The sequence below is a fragment of the Cardiocondyla obscurior genome, linkage group LG09 (genome assembly GCF_019399895.1).
Source record: "Cardiocondyla obscurior isolate alpha-2009 linkage group LG09, Cobs3.1, whole genome shotgun sequence".
Taxonomy (NCBI): domain Eukaryota; kingdom Metazoa; phylum Arthropoda; class Insecta; order Hymenoptera; family Formicidae; genus Cardiocondyla; species Cardiocondyla obscurior.
Genome location: NC_091872.1, coordinates 6,173,186 through 6,191,654, shown reverse-complemented (window position 1 = coordinate 6,191,654; position 18,469 = coordinate 6,173,186). Strand labels below are relative to the sequence as shown.

Here is an 18,469-nt window from a genome sequence, read left to right as displayed (position 1 = left end):
AATTATTAAATAGAAATTATAATTAATTAATGCCCCCAATTATAATGACGCGCACGAATTAGGACTTTTCGCAAAATAGCGCACGCGAAGCGTGCGCATGGTTTGTTCTAATATTATAAAAAAATAAATTTTTTTGTTATATTTTTTATTACAGAACCCCTTACTCTCTATGTACAATTTTGATTTGATAAATCTACGATTACAAAAAAATAAGTTTGTAGTGTCGTACGTATAATTGAAATGCTGTATAAAATAATGTGTCAGAAGATAATTAAATTTATATACTCTACCTTCACTTCCTGAGGTTATTCCTAAATTTGTACGTACATGGCAACGTGAGGTGATAATCTTTTCTTGTTGGAAGAAGCACTAGGGATGTACCATTTAAAATGATTTGCTAGCAATACTATTTTCTCTCAATTAAAATAAAAATTATCAATAATCTCAATATGCATTTACACTTTATAATTGTATTAGATGTTTTTTAGATTTATATAAAAAGCTCGATGGGTATTTGTATATCGAAATAAGTTGAACATTTTTGTTAACGTAACGTCTGTGTTCGTATGTAAAGTGTATTTACTAATCTAGATTTATAAATACATGGACATGAAATTATTTAACAAGTCATGATCATGAATGATCATTTACTCTTGTATTACTTCAATTCCTAATATTATTTTTCGTCAATATTGACGCACACACATCGGTTTTTAATAACAATCGTTATTGATATACGTGTAGTTTTCTACTTTTATTGACATCTTATTTCTTATCGTCAGTTCTATAGTTGGAGCTTTGATTTAAGACGAACTGGACACTTCTTGCATATTCTATTTAACAGTAGTGGAGATGCAGTATACGTTTCAAGTTGTATTATTTTTATCTATATCTATTTTCAAAGAATATTTGGGAAGTTAAAAATGTTTTTAAAATACAAAGACAAGTAAAGAGATACAAATAACTTGCAGATTTCAAAGATAAGTACCGTGATAGCGTGAAAGCATGCATGCATGTATGCATGCATGCATACATACGTACAAACATACATACATACATACATGCATACATACATACATACATTCATTCATACATACATACATTCATTCATACATACATACATATACACACGGACGCACACATACATGTGTGTATATATACACATTCAGATATAATGGTTTTTTTTATTTTCGTTATAAAAAACGAAACTGATTAAATTTTTTGAATCAACTAATTATATTGCATTCTTATTATCTATTTTTATGATAGTGCCGCGGTATGTATACATTTTGCATTCTTTATTACATCTTAATTGTAAATATGCTGTGAAAAACACTGTGTTCCTTAAAAAAATTGTTATATTCTAAGATGTTATATCAAGCTTATCATTAAGCCCACAGTTTTTGTTCTTTAATCTCATTTTGCAGATTTCAGAAACACAACACTGGTCAAAGAAGAATTGCAATTATTCAATGTTTTTTATGCACTAAAAATCAAAACGAAAAAGTTTACTAAACTCGTTCTCATTTCTTTGTATAAACTGATCACTCGCGTTAAATCTTATTTCAACAGTCGGATCGGTTGTAATCTCTCTTGTTTGAACTCGTTCACACTCACAATACAAACACCAATGACGATAGATTCAATTTGCTAGAAAAATCATCGTCGATTTTACAATTTAATATAACTTTGGCATTTGCTTTAGGTTACGCAACGTAATTGTATTGATTTGAATTGTCCTTATCTCGTTCCATATAGTCTCTATCTATAAGAGATTCAATTCGTTTTTTCAAATCTGCAGGCTAAAAAAAAATTCTGTTAGTTGACATAGAACAAATATTGCACTATATTCAATATATATATATAAAAAGACATTTATTCGATTGTATAAAATATTAATAATAATATCAAACGTGATATTAAATCAAATTACATATTATAATTATTTCTGTGTCTCGATACAAAGGTAAAAAAATAATACATACCTTTACAGGAAATTTCAACTGATTATATAGCTCACTGATGAGAAGATTATGGGTTAAAGTTTTTCTCATTTTCATAATTCTGACAATAGCAGCATCTATCTGATACTGTCTGTCTTGATATACTCTTTCTTCTGTTGCTTTTTGTTCTTCGTTCTGAAAAAAGTTTCATACGTCTATAATCTAGAGGTAAACTTTCTAATAAAATTAATGTTAATTATAATTCTTTACGCAAACGCATAAAATAAAATGTATTATATTATTAGATTTCTAATACCGTTTCTTTCATTTGGATTTGATTAATTTTAATCCTGAACAACTTGTTTGTAAATTCCGTATTGAATATAAATCTATCATTGTCAGCGACATCTCGGCCACGTGGATTTTTTTGAAGAACACGAGCCTTTCCACACGCTAAAGACTGCAGCGTTCTTCTCAATTCACCATCTTCGATATTTGTGGCAGCTCTGATATCTTCCAATGAGAGATTATCACTGTCGTTGAATAAGATTAAAACCAATGCTTGAAACAGCGATACTTGCAGTTCTTTATTGCCCTATTTTATATAAAAAATACTTTTGTATTAATGAACAATTACGTACATCACGTTGTACAAATAGTACGACGTGTTTTATTTATTACCTGATTGAACCATGCTTTTAATACACAATGTCCTAAAGTCGGTTGCCACTGCAATTTTCTTCCGCTATGTTTTCCCAAATAAAACTTATTAAATACATCTTGATACTGCACCATCTCCATTGGTAGAGTGACTTCCATTACTGGATATGTAGGCCAATACCCCATAGTAAGTATAGAGACAGTTAGGTCTAGATTACTCGCCACTAATTCGCTTTGCAAATTTCCTGCATACTGAAGATGCATAATAGAATGGTTTAATACATTTTTACATTTCACAGATTCGATTAGTAAGTGAGAAACTTAAATTATATGCAATTTATTATTAATTTTTACCTGTTTGAATGCGATATTGATATCTTTACTAAGTTCCATATCTTTGAACATCCCTTCCAGTTTACTAGTAAATCCACCACCACATTCTTGCTTTAATTTAGATAACATTGACTTTTCAGCATCTACAGAAGCCGATTTTCCCACTAACAAACGTTTAGCCAAATCCTTTTTATAAAATGCTTCGAAAACATCCTTTCCGTGAATAAACCGAAAGAGTACCATAATTTTATCTAATAATCGTTCTAATTCCTCTTCCGTCGCTTCTTTATTACCTGCGCGCAACTTGCAGTCGACAAATTTAGCTAAAATAATGGATCGTTTTAGTATTTTTTTTTTTTTTTTAAATTAAAAATACATTATTTTTTAATTAATGGTTAATTAAAAATTTCTCAAATAATTATTTACCTATTAATTCCGCTGGTTTATTTGCTCTTTGATTAATAAAAGCTTCAAAAGCTTCTTTTAAGCTATTTGCAAATTTTTCATTTTTATGAAAGCATGTATGAACTATATTATCCATTTTATCTTTGAAATCTAAAAGTTCCTGTACCATTGTTTTATCTTTTTCAGGATCTATAACTATCGTTTTGCCTTTTTTCTAGAAAAATATGAAACAGATAAGATATATGTAACTTTATTCGCGTCATACATACACAAGATTAATTATCTCAACAAAAACTTACCTTGATATAACAATTAAAATTTAAACAAAGTTCCACAAGGCCATTTTTTATTCGACTGTATAAATTGTAAAGCAACGATAAATCGTTAATCCTATTTTCATCCAACAATCCACTTAAACCTTTCTGTAAAATACTAGTAATATGTTCGGACAATAATTGTTTTTCTACAGTATGTATGAGTGACCATCTAGAAATAATTTTAAAAATTGTATGTAATGACGTTCTATTTAATTAATTTTTTAATTTAATTTAATTAATTTTAATTTAATTAATTATATTTAATATGTTGAATATATGTATGCATACACGAACACATTCGCACACAAAAGCGATAACAAAACTTACTTGGTCGACGTGTCGAGATAATGCAACAATCGTTCATTTTCTTCTTGTAAACGTTTATCCACATGAGCCAAATATTCAGGAACATCGTGCTCGTTCATTAATCGCAGACCCTCGGCAGAATACAATCTATCTGTGGCCACCAGGAACCTATACAGAAAAGAAAAAAAAGGAGTTGCATGTCGAAATATTAACAATTAAAATATTTACAATAATAAATAGCACAGTAAAATAAGAAAACAAGTATATATTATATCTAAAGTTGTAAAAGTTGTATTAATTTCTTATTAGTAATAGCAACATACTTTGTTTCGAAAGCTTCTTGATAGATTTGTAGATCAGACAGCATTCTTAATAAGGATTTAAGAAGTGTTCTATCTACAGTGTCGCCTTGTCGTTCCTTTTCAATGAGCATGAGAAGACCCTCAACTGTGCGCGTTTGTACCAAACTATTTAGTACAATGTGTAGTCTGAACAGATGCAATCCCATATCCCTGAAAAAGAAATCAAATAGAGAATACACATAATTTCGAAATTTATTTTTAACAACTATTTTTATATTATACTATTACCATATTGATGAAATGCTTGGGTTTTGTAAGACATATGTTCTGTCAAGATACAAAAAGATGCTCCTAATCATAATCATTTGTCTGCAATGTGACTGCCAACATTCGTTTATTTTTTTCAAAAATATATATCTGTCCATAGACTCTCCCAGAAATTGTTCAATATTAGCTTTTACATGAGATTCTGTTAGAACAGCTAAATTTGAATAGAGTGTTGATGCCATTTTGTGATTACACATATTTTCAACTGCCTGGTACAGTTCTTCAAGAGAATAGCGAATGCTTTTGCTGGTTTGTATGGCAACTACAGCTTCCTGCAACTTTTCCCATGTTTGTTCTTGATAGTTATCTGGTAGTTTAGGTTTATCTGCAAAAGAAGCACAAGAACTTTTGCAAAAAATCATTTTTTAACTTCTTACAAGTTATAATTTTTTATTTACATGAAAATAATCTTACATAATAAACAATATTCATTTAAATTTAAGTCAACTCTGATTTATTTAATTAAAAGTTACTTCAATATGTAATTGATTTGATAAAACGGCTATCATTTCTCATTGTAACATTAAATCGTGATATAAACGTGACAGGCAAAATGTCAAGTGAAACTTGGTATCCATTTATAGATGCCAACTTTATAACGTTATTGCAACAATGTGTCGTCTATAAATAGGCATTTATCGTGTCGACGTGCTCAACGCGACGTATCAGTCGCGTCGAATCTCGTAATTTGTTGCAATTAACTGACTGATTGCATTTGGGGACGAGCGTCAATAAAAAACGGAGCGTAAGACTTTGTTTAGTGATCCCTAGTCCATTTTTTTGGGTTATGTTACGTCACGTCGTGTCATTATCGAGTGCACGAGGCTAGAAACTTGCCCGTCGTGAAATTTTCCGAGACGGATCGCGACGAGGAATTAACGACAGCGTCGAAAGGGCATAAAGAAAATAAGGTAAAGGACTCGCGCGGCGGCTGTCGCTGTCATCGCGGCTCGACGTTAAGAAGTAGCAGCTGACACGTTAGAGGTTAGGTGAGGACCTAAAGCGCCCAGCCGTCTCTCCGCGCTTACCTTTAAAGTTCTTGATCACGAGCTTCTTCGCAGAGCCCGGCTTCGCGTTCGTCAGGCTCGGCGAGATTTTGTTGACGCCGTTCGGATTGCCGACTGTCAACGCCGAAAAGTTGGCCCGCTTTTGCGTGTCGGTCGCGGCAGCGGCGGCGGTCGCCGTATCCGTCATGATGATGGTCCCGACAGCCCTAATAGCGTAAACTTCCCTTCTGGTTAAATGCGCGATACTCGCGACCGCGACAAGCTCGCAGCACTCGGCTGTCGGCTGCGCTCGCGTAATCAAACACAATCCCGTGAGAGGCTGTGAGAATTGTGACTATTGTCGACTATTGTGAGTGAGGTCAGTGGCGACGGCGACGGCGATGGTGCTGCTGTGCGCTGGTGGCGGTTAGTGGCGGTGACAGTAGCTTTCTTTTTTTTCTTCTTCTTTTGTTTTATTTTTATTTTATTTTATTTTATTTTTTTTACTAAACTGGGCTCTTGAGACACACGAATAAAATTCCGTGCGGCAAAAGTAGCATACAATTCGAAATAATATGGGTGTATTAGCGCAACCGCTCAGTGGAGATCTTGCATCTGCTCGGTACATTCTTTTAGATCTAAAAATATTCACCAGTACTGGATGCATCCAGTGTTTTGCGATTCGGATTGGAGAAATTCATATTTCTTGGCGAATTGATTGGCTTTCGAAAAATCTGAGGCAGAGTCTACATTAGATGCGACATGTATATCTGTGCATGTATGCTTTAGGTTGCAAGAAATTGACCAATCGTATATCAAAATTCGAATAGTCGGTTACACGTTAATTAATACAAATTTTTATGTGCTTGCTGTCCTTTATTTAACTAAAGTAATATTGTTGCGATGCTGAATGTGAAAGCGTCTTATAAGACGAAATAACGCAGAGCATTGATAGCGACACGGCGATAAAGAGTACGTAATTTGTACGACAAGGTTAATTCCTGTTTACTAGTTGATACTGGTTAATATTGTTGAGAAAGTAATAGGTGTACGACAGTACTGAAATATTAGCGTGTCGACAAGGATAGGAAACCCGAGATGATACAAAAGTTGCGGAATCTTATAAATAAAACAATGTCGAAGAAATATATAATTGCCTTTCCGAAGATGGTGAGTCCGTATGCTCTGGATCATATACGAAAAGAACGTTGGAAATACGCTGAAAATTTTTACATGGAACCAAAGGCGAGCTTTTACTTCATGTGGTAAGAAAATTAATTTAGAAAGGAAAGAACGCTAGCTAGCACTACACCTATATACGTCTTTGCATGCTCATTTTTCTGGGATGTGCTAATTTCCTTTTGTTTCTAGCGGCATTCGCCTTTGCCTCGTGTGCGGCAGCATTAGCTTTGGCCGCTGCACGATTTGTATTTGCGAGACTCTGCCTAGCACTTTGCAATCGATTCGACAGCGCGTCCACTCGCCTCTTGGCTGCTTTGACCATCTGTTCTTTTTCTTGCAACGATCTCTGTGCTCCGCTAGCAACTGTCCGTGCGTTCGCCGCGTTTGATTTGGCTGTACGTACTGCATTGACCAATACTTTCAACTGTGATTTCAGAAAATTATATGTATTTATTAATATTATTTTTTGTTAATTTTAGCGTAATACGATTTATACATAAATGTACGTAATAACATTATTAGTTTTATTTTAACAAAGTAAATTAGTAAGAGTTATTTTCATCTTTTTTTTAGTCAAGATATTTTTATGTATATAAATGTCTTTGTTCTATTAGACTAACGATATATGTTACATGGGTGTCACTGATATTGTAACTTGTGTATATACTATTTTTTTAGATCTCGCTTTTTACCTATCGTATACCTGATCTTGTGACTGTTTCACCGCTTGGACCGCGGCATTGACGTCATTCTGCGCTTGCTGCAGGGAAAATGTTTCTTCTTGAACCACCAATTGAGCCTCCTTCACTTCCTCTTGCAACTGTTCAACCATCGCTTCCTTACCCGATAAAGCCACCTCGGCGGCTTTCGCAGCTTGAACCGCCTTCTCTGCCAGTTGAGCCTTCACCTATTACGTATATACATTTCCTTAACGAAATACCAATCTTTAACACTCGTGCGCGAACATAATTTACAAACGCCCGTGCAAATTCCTCGCATGCTATTTAATAACAGACAGATATAAATAAGGAAATTATTAAAGACGGAAAAAGAAATTTGAGAAATTGAGATATTCGTGAGATTAATTGTTTTAATTTGCCAATTAATTGTCTTTAACTAAAAAATGTTTCGTAAAAGTACATTTTAAATTATATATTTTCGTATCACGTCACATTTTGTCGTTTAATATTTTAACAAAACATATTTTTGAATAGTGAATAGATGTATATAATACAGCTATTAAGTACTTGGCGCGCTGCTTGTTGACCGGCAATATTCTGTGCTTCGGATGCTGCCTTAGCTTCTTGCGCTGCTTTTTGCGCGATGTTACTTGTTTTATCAACTGATTTCTTCTGTAAAATATTCGGTAAAACAATGCTACAGCTTACTACATGACGTGTGTTTCTTTGGTTCTATGATATTTGTTTCAAAAAACAATAATTGATATTATCATTAAATATTAAGTACTTTGTAGCTGTATCTAACATTAAAATCAAAAAGTTTTTACTTTATTAAAATTATTAGTAAAGTCAGTAAGCTTAAAAGTTAATACTAAACATATATATATAAATTTACCGTGCTAATTGGGAATTTATGAATCCGTCCACAATTGGATGTTGCGAATGTCAATGTGACTAAAAAAAGGTTTTTTTTTTTAATTAAAGTGTCAATTATATATACTTGTTGATTTTACGTAAATCATATAATAATCGCGCTCACTGAAGTAAAAGAAATGGACAATATTCATTACGATGAGTGAATGCACATACTCGTCAAAAAGAAAAAAATTAGATTTTTTTTTCTTTTTAATGTGACGTAGAAAGTTGGACCATATGTTGTGATTTGGTAATGAAAACAGATAAATGATTGACGTTTTTTTCTTTTTTTTTCGATATATTGATTTTTTATGTGAAGTTATATACTTATTATTTCGTTACTTATATTTAATGTTTTTCTACTATAAATACTCAAAGATAATTATGTGCCATTGTACAATATTTTTAAAATTATATATATATTTTTTTTTTTTTTTTTTAGGAACCAACACTTTTTCTATATTTTTATGTAACCGATTCTTCGTCAATCCCATACAAGGAATAATGCAGAAATCGATATCCAACTCTGTTTTTTCTATAAATAAGCACCGTATAATGTTTAGAAATTATAGAATATCGTTTAGAATCGAACTTTCAATAATCTTTTTAGAAAAAAAGAATAACAAACGTAAAATTATATTTTTTTAATTAAATACATTTATTTTAATAGTGTCAATACATTTAACGACAAATAATTAAATTTTTCTCTAAAAAAATACTTTTTTTTACAGAATATAAATGAAAAAATGAAAGAGAAAGACGAATAATGAAACATAATAGGCGGAAAAGAATACTAACAGGACGGTATTTTGAACGCTGGCAATCCCTTCCGTGACTACAGATTTGTTAGATCTGACTGGGGCTATAAGAACTCTGATGAACGAGTAACTGGTATCAGTTCTCAACTTATTCTTCGACCAAAGACAGTTCCTATTCTCTAACAGCTTAACTACTGTCAAGTAAGTATATGGAGTATATGAAGTACTAGTTTTAAGACATTTTTCCTATCATTGCAATTTGTTAAAAAATAACAAAACTCAATCAAAAATAATATTTACTTATATACATTTTGAAATTTTGATAATGCGAACTAGATATTTCGATTTTTTATTTATGTAAAATTGCATAGTATATTTCCATAATGTAAAGATGTGTAATTAAAATATTGAAAAAAAAAAAAAAAAAAAAAAAAAATATATATATATATATATATGTTATTGCATTTGTTGCAGAAAATTATTAAATTAAAAAGTTAAAGAAATATATATCACAAATAAAATTTATTTTAGGTAAAATAATGACATTGGCATAAATACACGCGCATACACACATTATAAATATATCGTTTATTGAATAATTTCAATGTTTCATTGATTAACGTAAATGTAAATTCTTGTAATTCCTAATAACAGCTTTAACTAAAACTTCATTATTATTTGAACTATAATATGTGTATTTGCATTATGCAAATTAGTAGATGCATTTCTCATATGAGATAAATCGTGTGACATGTATGTGACTTGCACGAATGCTTTTCAGAGCGAAACAGAACTGGATTTTCAATCTTAATCGCGATCGCGATCACGATACGATAATTACAACACTTGGAAAGGCGGTTTATGCGTCATTCAAATAGGCTTGTATACACAAACCAATATAGTAATTTAAATTCGAGGTCTTGTTAATCTCGCGTAAATATATTTCACATGTACTAATTTAAATTTGATCAATTACTGATATCTATTAATACGAAAGGAAAATCATAAATTAATTTTCCACTTTCTTGTTTAATGAATGCTGATCAGTTGTAAATTTATTCCTTTTATCAGATTTAGTGATAATAATGAAGTGATCAGCTTAAATATTACTTGAGTTAATGTAATGTTAAATCAATAAGAAAGAAATAGTTATTTTACGGAGTGAATTATCGTATTGGTACAGCGATCACACTTTTGTGGTTGCGTCATAGTTTTTGTACTTTGCTTTCTCCGATCATTCAATCCATTCGATAGTTTGCGGAGCATTCGATTATTATACAACACTGAATACCGTATCATCGAAGCGACAATGGTCTTCTTTTTTCACACCTGAATCGATTCAAAGCAATCAATCAAGCCCATCGTTCAGTCATGCATGTCGTTTGAGATTAGACTCGGAAGAAATTCTTTCTTTCTTAAAAAAAAAACAAAAAAAACAAATTTTAGAGAAAAAAAGAAAATTACGAAAGCAGAAAATCAATATAATAATATAAATAATGCATTGAATACAAGAATTGCACAGGTACACTTAAAATTTGTGTAAGTTTTCGACATAATATAGTATATATAATTATAATATAATTTTTTTTACAACAGAAAAAAAATTTTGACTTGGAAATCCATTAACTGATTATTTCTTTTTCTTATCTTTTTATACATAATCTCTTGTAATATTTTATGTAACAGAAACGTGACTCTAATGTTGAATGTCTCTTACGGTTGATCAAGTGTTACTGTCGAATAGTTTGTAAGGTGCAATAAAATCGAGAATTAAAGAATAAATATCAAGAGACAATTATTACGTTAGATTTGTGAACAAAGAAAAAAAGGTATACATCGTAGATGCAATCCATTAATTAATTTTATGTTATAGAAATTACATAAAAAATAATTTAATTAAAATAGAATAAAATAAAATAAATAAAAAGAAACTTGTTAAATATATTAAGCAATTATAATGGCGAATTGCCTAATTATGTATTATGTATATATAATTTTTCTGAAAGAAAATCAATTTAATTAATAAATTAATATTTATTTATTGATTTTTACAGATACACGTATTAGTCACGATAAAAAAAATTTGAGACGTTTCAACATGAAGATCTTGATGATATTTCTGGCATATGTGACTATCGTACATTGTGGCAAAGCTAAAAAGCAGACTCATGGTCATGATGCTCATAATCAAGAAGTAATCGGTTATGAATTTGAATATGCAGACAATGGTGCACCCGGTTTAAGTTTAATCGAGTCGAATCCTCATTACGTTGAAGCTGCTCCTGTGGTAGCAATCGCGGCGAGTGGTCATCGCTCGGGTCACCTTATTCGACCTGGTTACAGCGTGGGTGGTCCTTTGGCCAGCATAGCCAAAGGTTAATCTTTAGACAAGTCTGTCTTATTTTATTTTTTTTTTCTCAAATTAATTTATTATAATTTATGTTTTTTTTTATTGTGATAAATCTTTTTTACTTTCGATATTGTATTTTTTGACGTACATTGTTCTTATTACAGGAGCCGCTGACCAGGCTCACACACAATTGAATCAACAACCAGCGGCCGCTGGACAGGCAGCATATGTGGCTAAAAACACATTGGCTCAAGCAGCAGCACAATCCGCGGCAACTGCCGCTGCAGCCTTAGCCGGCAAGCAAATTATAGTAATGGGTTTAGAACAGCAATCGAGAGACGCGCATGTCGCGGTGAATGGTGAGAAACAACAATTGCAACAAGCTCAACGTGCGGCCGCGGCTGCAAAAAACGCAGCGCAACAAGCGATGCACCAAGTGCAAGTGATCACCACGGCATTAAACGCGGCCCAGGCAACTGCCGAACACGCTGCGCAAGCGGCAGCCGAGACCGCAGCCGAACTGGCGGCGCAAACGACGATGGTGGGCCAGGCAAAAGCACGTGCTGAAGCGATTGACGAGCAGCTCGCAGCAGCACGTTTGGACTTTGAAACAACGCAAGCGGCAGCTCAAAAAGCCGCCAATGCTGCTCAAGCTGCACAGAGCAATGCTGCAGCCGCGGCCGCGCACGCCGCTAAGACCGCAGCTGCGGCTGCACCAACAAACCATCCAGGTCATCCAGTCTCTTTACATGATGCTGAATCACTTGGTTTTGGAATAAATGCCCTACCCATAGATGCTTATGAATATCAGAGTTATCATTAAGAGTCGAAAAAAGAAAGAGAGAGAGGGAGAGAGAGATTCGCAACAACTTTGTTCATATTTCCTGCTGCTAGTGCACTTGTCTCAGCACAACGTGCGACGACGCTATCAAGTCATCGTTTCCTTTTCTATTCTGCAAGACTCAGCAATCATATATCACTGCGTGTTTACGTGCCAGATTGCACAGTAATAAAATATCGCCATTATCTGAGCTTTCTGTGTACGGCTATTTTTTACTTTCTCATTAAACTTTCAGAATTTCGCCGATATAGATAACAAATGCAAGATATAAAACAATAATTGTATTGTAAAAAGAATTTTTCAAGATTTTTAATCAAAATATTTGATTTAAATAAAAATGTTCTTGCTTTATTTCTGTCCGATAATAAGATTAATAAAAAAACGTTATTGGCTGCAAGTACTGATATGCTTTATTAAAAGTAAGCGAGAAATTTATGAATTAATCTACATATACACTACATATAATAGTGTAAATGTGAATTTCGACAAAAGACGAATCCAAGTTTTATTTGCGTGTAACAAATTTTATATCTGGAACTTGTAGTTTCGTGGTGCTTTTCAAATGGCAAATGGGCATTGTGTTTTAATACGTTAGTTTTTTATCGTGCCGTAAGAGGCGCTAGTAATGCTTTTGCGCGATATCTATATATTTTTTCTTCGTGACTTTCGACAGAGAGCGAGATCGACGATGTCCATCTTGCTTCGCGGCGCCGTTTTGGGTTCATGTTCGTTCTACCGCCATCATCACGAGAAGCGACTGTGAGAAAGGTTGATTTACGTCGGTGTTTCTTTCGTGTGATAGTTACGTTTCTTTGCAAGCCGCACAAATGAAGATGGTGGATAAGATTGAAATGAGCCTGGATGATATTATCAAACAGACTAAAGGGTCTAGGGCGCGTGGAGTTGGCGGCGGCGGCAGTGGCGGTAGCAGACGCGGCAGAGGCGCCGGCAGTTCACCTCGTCGAGGAACACGTAGAGCACCGAGAGCCGGCGGTGGCGTCATGCGAGGTCGCAATCGCGGTGGTATTGCACGCAGTTCTCTGCCATACACAAGGGTAAGACGTCTAGCTTTTCGTCAATCTATCGGCAATTGAATCTTTTTGTGGTATGCAACTACAGTCTCTTTCATTTATCCTCTTTCCGTCTTTGCACGCGCGCACTCGCGCGCGCGCTCGTGTGTGTGTATGTGTATTCGCGCTCGCGCGCGTACGTATAAATGCGTATGCAGATGTGTGTGCAGAAATATATTTATGCATTTGAACATTGCTATTCAATATACTTAGTATACATGTATTTCTATGTGTTAAAAAAATTTTTGTTTTTTAGTATTTATTTATAAAACCTTAGTTTTCCTTTTCTTCTACTTTGTATTTTTTCTTTTTTTTTTGTATTGATTATTTATGAGAAAAAGAAGTTTTCTCCATCTTTATACAAGTAAAAACTTTCAATTACTAAGTAATAAGCTATTTTTAAATAAAGGATACAATAAATTTTGTCTAAAATGAATAATGTATATTTTATTTAACAGGGTGATGTAAACAGTGCTTGGAAACATGACATGTTTGATGGTGTAAAAAAGGTTGGTCGTGGTGCGATAGGCAATGCAGGAACAACCAAACTTTTGGTATCAAATCTTGATTTTGGCGTATCAGATTCAGACATACAGGTATTAAAATGTATTATATACAAATAATTTTTGTTTAATATGTTGAGCACAATATAATTTAAAATTAATTTAATATAGTGAAAAACTAATTTTTTTTAATATTAAAAAAATCTGTTAATATCTTTAATCTTTAGAAGACTAAAATTTAGTGTTTATTAATGTAAATATAATATATCAAATATCAATCACATAAACTTAGCAGATAAAAACTTAGTGATTTGTACATAAACTACTTTAGTCCTCTACATATTAAATAATAATACTTAATATTTAATAACTATTGGGAATGTTTATTGGACAATTATTGAAATGGAAACATTAATGAAAATTGGTTAATATACGTGAAACAAAGGCAAAAAATGTACATATATGTGTAATTTATTTGTATGTCAATGTGATTCTTACAAAAAGAAATAAATATTTTGTTAACAATTAAATCTACATAAATATAATAATTTTCAGGAATTATTCAGTGAATTTGGACCTTTAAAATCAGCGGCAGTACATTATGATAGATCCGGCCGCTCTCTAGGCTCTGCTGATGTTATATTTGAAAGACGAGCAGATGCTATTAAAGCGATGAAACAATATCATGGAGTACCATTAGATGGTGTGTATTACTTGTAAAAGTTTACATAATTACATCAACTTATATACACTGAAAGGCAGTTATGACATTTGCTGCGGCGACGGCGGCTGGCGTATGTGACTTCTTCTCGATCTCCTCTCTCGGTCGCTAAGTACGGGGGGAAGTAGTAGTAGTGTTCCCTCTCAGTCTTCGACGACAGGCGCTCCGCGGCATGTCTACACGCGCGCTCCGTGTGAGACTCGACGCACACCACGCCAAGATCACGTACGCTAGCCACCGTCGCCGAAGCAAATGCTATATCTGTCTTTCAGTGTACACATTTATAATGTAAACTTATTATTACATTATAAATTACAATATAAGCAAATATTTTGCATCTGTTATTTCAATATATGTACATATGTCTCTAGGTCGTGAAATGAATATACAAGTAGCTACTTCTGAACTACCAGTTACTTCTGTTCGTAGTGGTCCTAGACTTAGTGGTGTTAATTATACACAAAGACCTCAGACACGTTTCAGGGGAAATCGTGGCACAGGACCTGTTAGAGGTAATTTATTAATGCAAAGTGCATATTATCGTGACAATTTACGCAAATTAATCACTGGTCAAATAAAAAATATTTCTCACACGTTTATGTATTTTATTGTGATTTAATTGCAGTTGTTTTGTGATTCATATTCAACTTTCTTTTTTTCCCGCGTAGTTTCAATCATAATTTTATGAATTTTTTAAGGTCGCGGAAGTGGTCGACGTGGAGGTAGAGGGGGTACTCGACAAGCGACAAAAACACCTACAGCTGAAGAGTTAGATGCAGAACTAGAAGCTTACGTGAAGGAAGTCAAGTAACATCACAAAACTCTGCTGTATTCAGATTTTGTTCCAGCTGACTAATACAATATACATTGTTGTTTTTTCTTTCATCAAGTATACAGTTATTAATACAATCTTAATAAGATTTAGTGAGATAAAAGTTATTAAAAAAAAAATAATAATAATTTAAGTTTTTACTATAACAATTCTTTTGAAAATTGGCACAGCAAATTTTACAAAATCTTTGCGACCATAGAAATTTATAGATTTTTTTTAATTAATATAACAATACTACAAGAGAAAAAAAGAACATACCTATGATTGTAAAGACTGTATGAATTTGTATGTACTATCGTGCGTGTGTGGTCACCAGATGAAAAATACAATGAGATACATCTCGAAAAGTTGTTGTTTATCAAAGTACAGAATGTGCTTCTAGCCCTCACAATCTGATTATTCCAAATCTATGTCAAAAATATCGAACTTATTTGCTATACTTATTTTTAGGCTAATTTACTGCGGGATTTTAGACGATATATATTTTTGTAATATTGATGTGTCCAGTGAAGTATTTTTTATTTTTTTTAACATTTTTTTAGTATAAATATAAGCATATATCACTATGCGTAGCGCATAGTTAATAGTGGATTAAGGCTGTGACATACTGTTAACTAGTCAAATATTGACAATATATCTTAGTGAACAGTGATGGATATGTAACAAAACATGTATACATTTTTAATTATGCAGCGTACGAATAGCAATCAAGCGGCGCAAGACTGAAGAAAAACTAAGAACAAATTCTTTTAATAAAAAGTTATTCTTAAACGAGAACTTGTATAATCCATTGAAGAAAAAAAGTTTCTAATTATAAAATTTAATTAACCTTTTATCCATTACTCCATTCCGTATCTTTTTCTATTAAAAAAAAAAAGTTTAACAAAAAAAAAAAATAGCTTGTGTTCATATACATATGTAAATGCAATAAAATGTACGAGTTAATCGTAATGTAATCTTCCAACATGGATAAAATGCAACGTTTATGCTAATGCAGCTAACACAAAAAATATTTTGCATATTACAGACCATTTTCTTTATTTTACTTAAGTAATTACATCGTATCATTCTGTACATATGTAAAAATATTTACTAATAGATAATACAGAGTAGATTTCTAATTCACCCTATGATTGTACAGATCTATTAGATATCTACTAGAATTGTACTAATCTTTCACGCAAGAGATAAAGGATGAACTTTTTGTTTCTATTAATTTTCTCATTTTTGCATTAACTAACTAGACATATTAAATTCTCTATATACTTAGCAATAATATCAGTCAAGTTTAGATAATAAAAATTTACTATGCAATAATAATTGTATACAATATGAGGCAACATTATCATACTAGTATTTTAAATTACAAAAAAAAAAAAAAATAGATAAATAATATTGATTTTCCTTATAATCTTTTCAGAGTTCTTTTTTTATCTTTTAACATTTTTTTCTTTTCTGCTGTCAACTTCTTGTCACTTGCATGTTTTTTTGGAAGAGGTCCACCTGTTTCAGAGGATGCACAACTCTCCAGGCCTGCTTTGCTACCTTTTCCACCTCCCTAAAGAAGTAAAACAGCCACTTGTAAAAATAATGTAATCGAAAAGTAAAAAATTCACCTTTAACGGCTTATCTTATCAAAGCATTACCTGTGCGTGTATTTCAGTCATCATTTTTGCTCGCTCCGAATATTCATCGTGACTTTCTAAAAGTAATTTTCCAGCTTCTTCATTCAAAGCAGATTCTGCATTTGGCACTATTAGTAAACATTTTATAGTCTAAAAAAAAGCAGAAAAAGTGACATAAAATAAGAAAGATACAAATGAGCATACATTTATAGTGATAACTTACTAATAATATATGTTGTATTCCAAGATCTGGCTTCCAATCCTTTTTCAAAGTATTAACGCATATTTCGCCGTTTTTCGCTACATTAGGATGAAAAATCTTTGTAAGGAAATAAGCCTTTGGTGGGCCTTGTGGAAAGTCTTTTCCAAGAACTAATTTTACTCTGAAGAAACCACCAGTGTATGGAGTCCCAGCTGTTGGAAGGAAACAATTGGATTAATTATTTGTTGCATTATTAATATACAGAAAAAAAACGTATAAAACATAGGTAACATCAAGAAAGAAAGAGCTGTATTGGAGTTAGGATAAGTTGAGAAGACAAGCCAGGTTAGGTTAGATTGAGTAACGTTAGATATGTGGTCAATAAAAAGGACACTTGATAACCGTGATATTCGGAGGTGTATCGGTCTCATAGACTATGAAGCAGCATAGGGCTAGGAAACGTGGGGGGGAAATGAGAGAGGAGCGATCTTACCTGGGCCTTCGATGACGGCTTGGATGTCGGTGACGTCGGCCTCGTTTAAAATGACACGAATACCTTCGGGTGACTGTGTGATCAACTCTGCCATCTCCTTCGCCACCCGGCGGATGATTTGCGGCGAGAGATTTTCCACATTCTGAAGAAATGCAAAAGTCTTACGTAAAGAAAGCTTCGCAGCAGGGATGCGTCAAAGTTGGTTAAAACAGGGGGAGATATAAATAGTAAAGGCGGGATTGCCGTTGTGGGCAGCATGGGCCTAGCTCGGGCGTTACGGTGACGGCGGATCAACGGTGGCGGGACGCCACAACGAGCGAATGTACATTTTAGTTTAGCGAGAAGCGGGGTAAAAGCAGATACTCACGGAGCTCACGGCGACGGCGGCCATAATCGCCGGAAACTCGAAGCGTTAGCGTCTCGGCCGGGTCTCGCAGCTACGTGCCAGCTACGTGATTTCCCCAACTTCTCGACACACGGCGTAGGAAAACGCGCTTAACGTCACAACATCAGCACGGCATCGCCAGCAGTAACCAACATTTTGAACTGGCAGCCAATCGCGTGCGCTCCTTCGACCGTACTCTCGAAGCCAGAAGTCCTTTTCCACTCTTCCAGTCTTCCCTCTTCACGCTTTCCGCCGTCGCCGAGCGTCGTCGCCACCGTTGCCTTCGTTCCCCACTTCATTTACCGCTCCACCACCACCGACCCACCTTCGTCG

General features: G+C 33.5%; 5 protein-coding genes across 7 annotated transcripts; 2 read left to right on the top strand and 3 right to left on the bottom strand.

Annotated features, from left to right (window-relative positions):
* Positions 1-555: 555 nt before the first annotated feature.
* On the bottom strand, positions 556-5,934 carry Cul4 (cullin 4). Its single transcript, XM_070662153.1, has 11 exons — positions 5,622-5,934; positions 4,555-4,918; positions 4,288-4,476; positions 3,986-4,132; positions 3,641-3,827; positions 3,363-3,555; positions 2,958-3,259; positions 2,625-2,855; positions 2,260-2,538; positions 1,986-2,138; positions 556-1,802 (listed from the first exon to the last, which is right to left on the bottom strand). Exons 1-11 carry the CDS (start codon positions 5,785-5,787, stop codon positions 1,707-1,709), a joined length of 2,307 nt encoding a protein of 768 aa, XP_070518254.1. The 5' UTR covers positions 5,788-5,934; the 3' UTR covers positions 556-1,706.
* Positions 5,935-6,021: 87 nt separating this feature from the next.
* LOC139105849 (antifreeze protein Maxi-like) lies at positions 6,022-12,495 on the top strand. Of its 3 annotated transcripts, XM_070662157.1 has the most exons (6): positions 7,028-7,156; positions 7,241-7,263; positions 7,440-8,984; positions 9,088-9,315; positions 11,169-11,489; positions 11,629-12,495. In XM_070662157.1, exons 5-6 carry the CDS (start codon positions 11,213-11,215, stop codon positions 12,285-12,287), a joined length of 936 nt encoding a protein of 311 aa, XP_070518258.1. In that variant the 5' UTR covers positions 7,028-7,156; positions 7,241-7,263; positions 7,440-8,984; positions 9,088-9,315; positions 11,169-11,212; the 3' UTR covers positions 12,288-12,495. The 3 variants fall into 3 exon arrangements, with proteins under 3 accessions (XP_070518260.1, XP_070518258.1, XP_070518259.1); XM_070662158.1 differs by having other exon boundaries at positions 7,107-7,263; XM_070662159.1 differs by lacking the exons at positions 7,028-7,156; positions 7,241-7,263; positions 7,440-8,984 and adding an exon at positions 6,022-6,844.
* LOC139105323 (colicin-A-like) lies at positions 6,842-10,476 on the bottom strand. Its single transcript, XM_070661334.1, has 6 exons — positions 10,444-10,476; positions 9,155-9,360; positions 8,229-8,241; positions 8,009-8,113; positions 7,465-7,668; positions 6,842-7,185 (listed from the first exon to the last, which is right to left on the bottom strand). The coding sequence occupies exons 1-6, from the start codon at positions 10,474-10,476 to the stop codon at positions 6,892-6,894; spliced, it is 855 nt and encodes a 284-aa protein (XP_070517435.1). The 3' UTR covers positions 6,842-6,891.
* A 533-nt stretch (positions 12,496-13,028) lies between the features above and the next one.
* Ref1 (RNA and export factor binding protein 1) lies at positions 13,029-15,778 on the top strand. Its single transcript, XM_070661480.1, has 5 exons — positions 13,029-13,360; positions 13,834-13,971; positions 14,434-14,581; positions 14,971-15,111; positions 15,298-15,778. The coding sequence occupies exons 1-5, from the start codon at positions 13,133-13,135 to the stop codon at positions 15,408-15,410; spliced, it is 768 nt and encodes a 255-aa protein (XP_070517581.1). The 5' UTR covers positions 13,029-13,132; the 3' UTR covers positions 15,411-15,778.
* A 674-nt stretch (positions 15,779-16,452) lies between these two features.
* On the bottom strand, positions 16,453-18,356 carry LOC139105403 (ubiquitin-conjugating enzyme E2 S). The gene is made up of 5 exons (XM_070661487.1): positions 18,119-18,356; positions 17,752-17,893; positions 17,280-17,470; positions 17,078-17,206; positions 16,453-16,989 (listed from the first exon to the last, which is right to left on the bottom strand). Exons 1-5 carry the CDS (start codon positions 18,140-18,142, stop codon positions 16,837-16,839), a joined length of 639 nt encoding a protein of 212 aa, XP_070517588.1. The 5' UTR covers positions 18,143-18,356; the 3' UTR covers positions 16,453-16,836.
* Between the last annotated feature and the right edge of the window lie 113 nt (positions 18,357-18,469).